The sequence below is a fragment of the Branchiostoma belcheri genome, unplaced genomic scaffold (assembly GCF_001625305.1).
Source record: "Branchiostoma belcheri isolate BF01 breed outbred unplaced genomic scaffold, Haploidv18h27 scaffold136, whole genome shotgun sequence".
NCBI classification, from domain to species: Eukaryota; Metazoa; Chordata; class Leptocardii; order Amphioxiformes; family Branchiostomatidae; genus Branchiostoma; species Branchiostoma belcheri.
Window position 1 is genome coordinate 135,867 of NW_017802780.1, and position 1,841 is coordinate 137,707.

Genomic DNA, 1,841 nt, shown 5'->3' on the forward strand with positions numbered 1-1,841 from the left:
CCTGCCAAAACAAACTTGTTGTGACCAATGACCCACAGCGCTTGGACGAAGTAGTGTCCTTTGTCCTGTTTTGGAAAAGATCACCTCAGCATTCCCTTATGTTGAGTAATACCAATTAAGGTCACAGAGTCACAAAATGCTAGTGGGAAAATTAAAAAATGTAAGCAGAAAATAAAACACACACACAGACACATATCTTGACAGAGGGAGAAAATCTTCTATTTCATAATCTTGGCAATCGAAAATATTCTGGTATATTTTGTTAAAAAGACCCGGACTTTCAGCCATCTTTGTGTTGTCTGCTTCGCTAAAAAAGATATAGGTTTTCTTGCGGTCATTAGCTGTCCATGAGGTCAGGGGTTACTTCTCGGGTTTCGGGCAGAATTCACGCATGCTGCCGCTGGAAAGGATTTTTGTCTAAATAAACACGTTTAGAGGTTGGGACCACCCTGCGAAAGTGTTCTTTCAAGGTCTCAAACTTAGGTAGATGACTTTTGGCTACGATGTTCTGACATAGTTCCCATATATTAACATAGGAAAGAGAATTACTTGGTTGTCACGATAAATCAGAACTTGCCTAGTCATGTGCGGCAGAGTAATAAATACACCTATTGGCGTCGTCCCTGCTCGATACTATAAATTTGTGGACTACTAAATATAAAATCGTTATTTTCTGTCTTTAGAAACTATCCACCCGGCAGCTATAAAACATGTATGAACGTCCACGAGTTACGGTCTGCTCTTAATGAGGACGCTCCTCGGCGGGAGAGCAAGTGGGAGGAACACTTCATTAACTTCCACTTCTCTGGGAACGAGCTGAACGGGGCTCAGCGGTCTTCTGTCAACGGACATCGCTTCATACCACCGAGGTCTCCTCCAACGGTATGTCCCTCTGTTCTTTTGGTCTACTTAAATTAATGTCAGTAAAAATACAAAGTGACAAGGGATAGAGTTGCACAATTTGAGCGGAAAACGTATAAAACGTATAAAGCGGGATTTCACTTGCAAACGCAACATCATGATCTTGAAAAATGGTGAAAACATTACTGGCAACAAGGAGAAAGATGGGAATCCTACGCCACAAAACCTCAGGGCTTTGGCGGAGCGTTTTACTTGTAAAGTTTGCCGTTCTGCGACATGGCCACACATTGCAAATCTAAATTAAAAACTATTTAATAGAACGCCCCGTCAACACATTGAAGGGCAGTTATACTGGCTACACCAATACAGAAACGAGGTGCTGTAATCTACGTTTTACTTTAGTGTAGCGCCTCGTTGCCCTGTCCCTTGGTTTGTGCTGTTAAGAATAATACGGCATTTGTCTACAAAAAACTGTCCCTGCAACGTTCCTCAGGTTGACAGGAAGGGCGCCGGTCTTACTCCGTGTGTGGACAAAGACTGTGGTGGAGAGAACTTCTGTGAATGTTCCTATTACATCAGCATAAATACCGGTAACGTCGTACAACTGGTGCTGTACAACATGGGCAGTGGTGAGTACAACTGGTCTTGAACACAGTTTACTGCATTACAGTTATAATGTCTTTTACCTGTTGCTGTACATATACAACATGGGCAGTGATGAGTACAACTGGTCTTGAACACAGTTTACTGCATTACAGTTATAATGTATTTACCTGCTGCTGTACATATACAACATGGGCAGTGGTGAGTACAACTGGTCTTGAACACAGTTTACTGCATTACAGCTATAATGTCATATAATTACCTGCTGTTGTACATATACAACATGGGCAGTGGTGAGTACAACTGGTCTTGAACACAGTTTACTGCATTACAGTTATAATGTCTTATAATTACCTGCTGCTGTACATATACAACAT

At 41.7% G+C, this 1,841-nt stretch overlaps 1 protein-coding gene across 1 annotated transcript in view; it reads left to right on the forward strand.

The window, feature by feature from the left end:
* Window positions 1–1,841, forward strand: part of LOC109464294 (L-ascorbate oxidase-like) — an 18,392-nt gene that overhangs the window by 9,857 nt on the left and 6,694 nt on the right. The window contains exons 10-11 of the mRNA XM_019761248.1: window positions 684–882; window positions 1,355–1,490. Coding sequence (XP_019616807.1) covers window positions 684–882; window positions 1,355–1,490 — 335 coding nt within the window. The remainder of the gene's footprint in view (window positions 1–683; window positions 883–1,354; window positions 1,491–1,841) is intronic.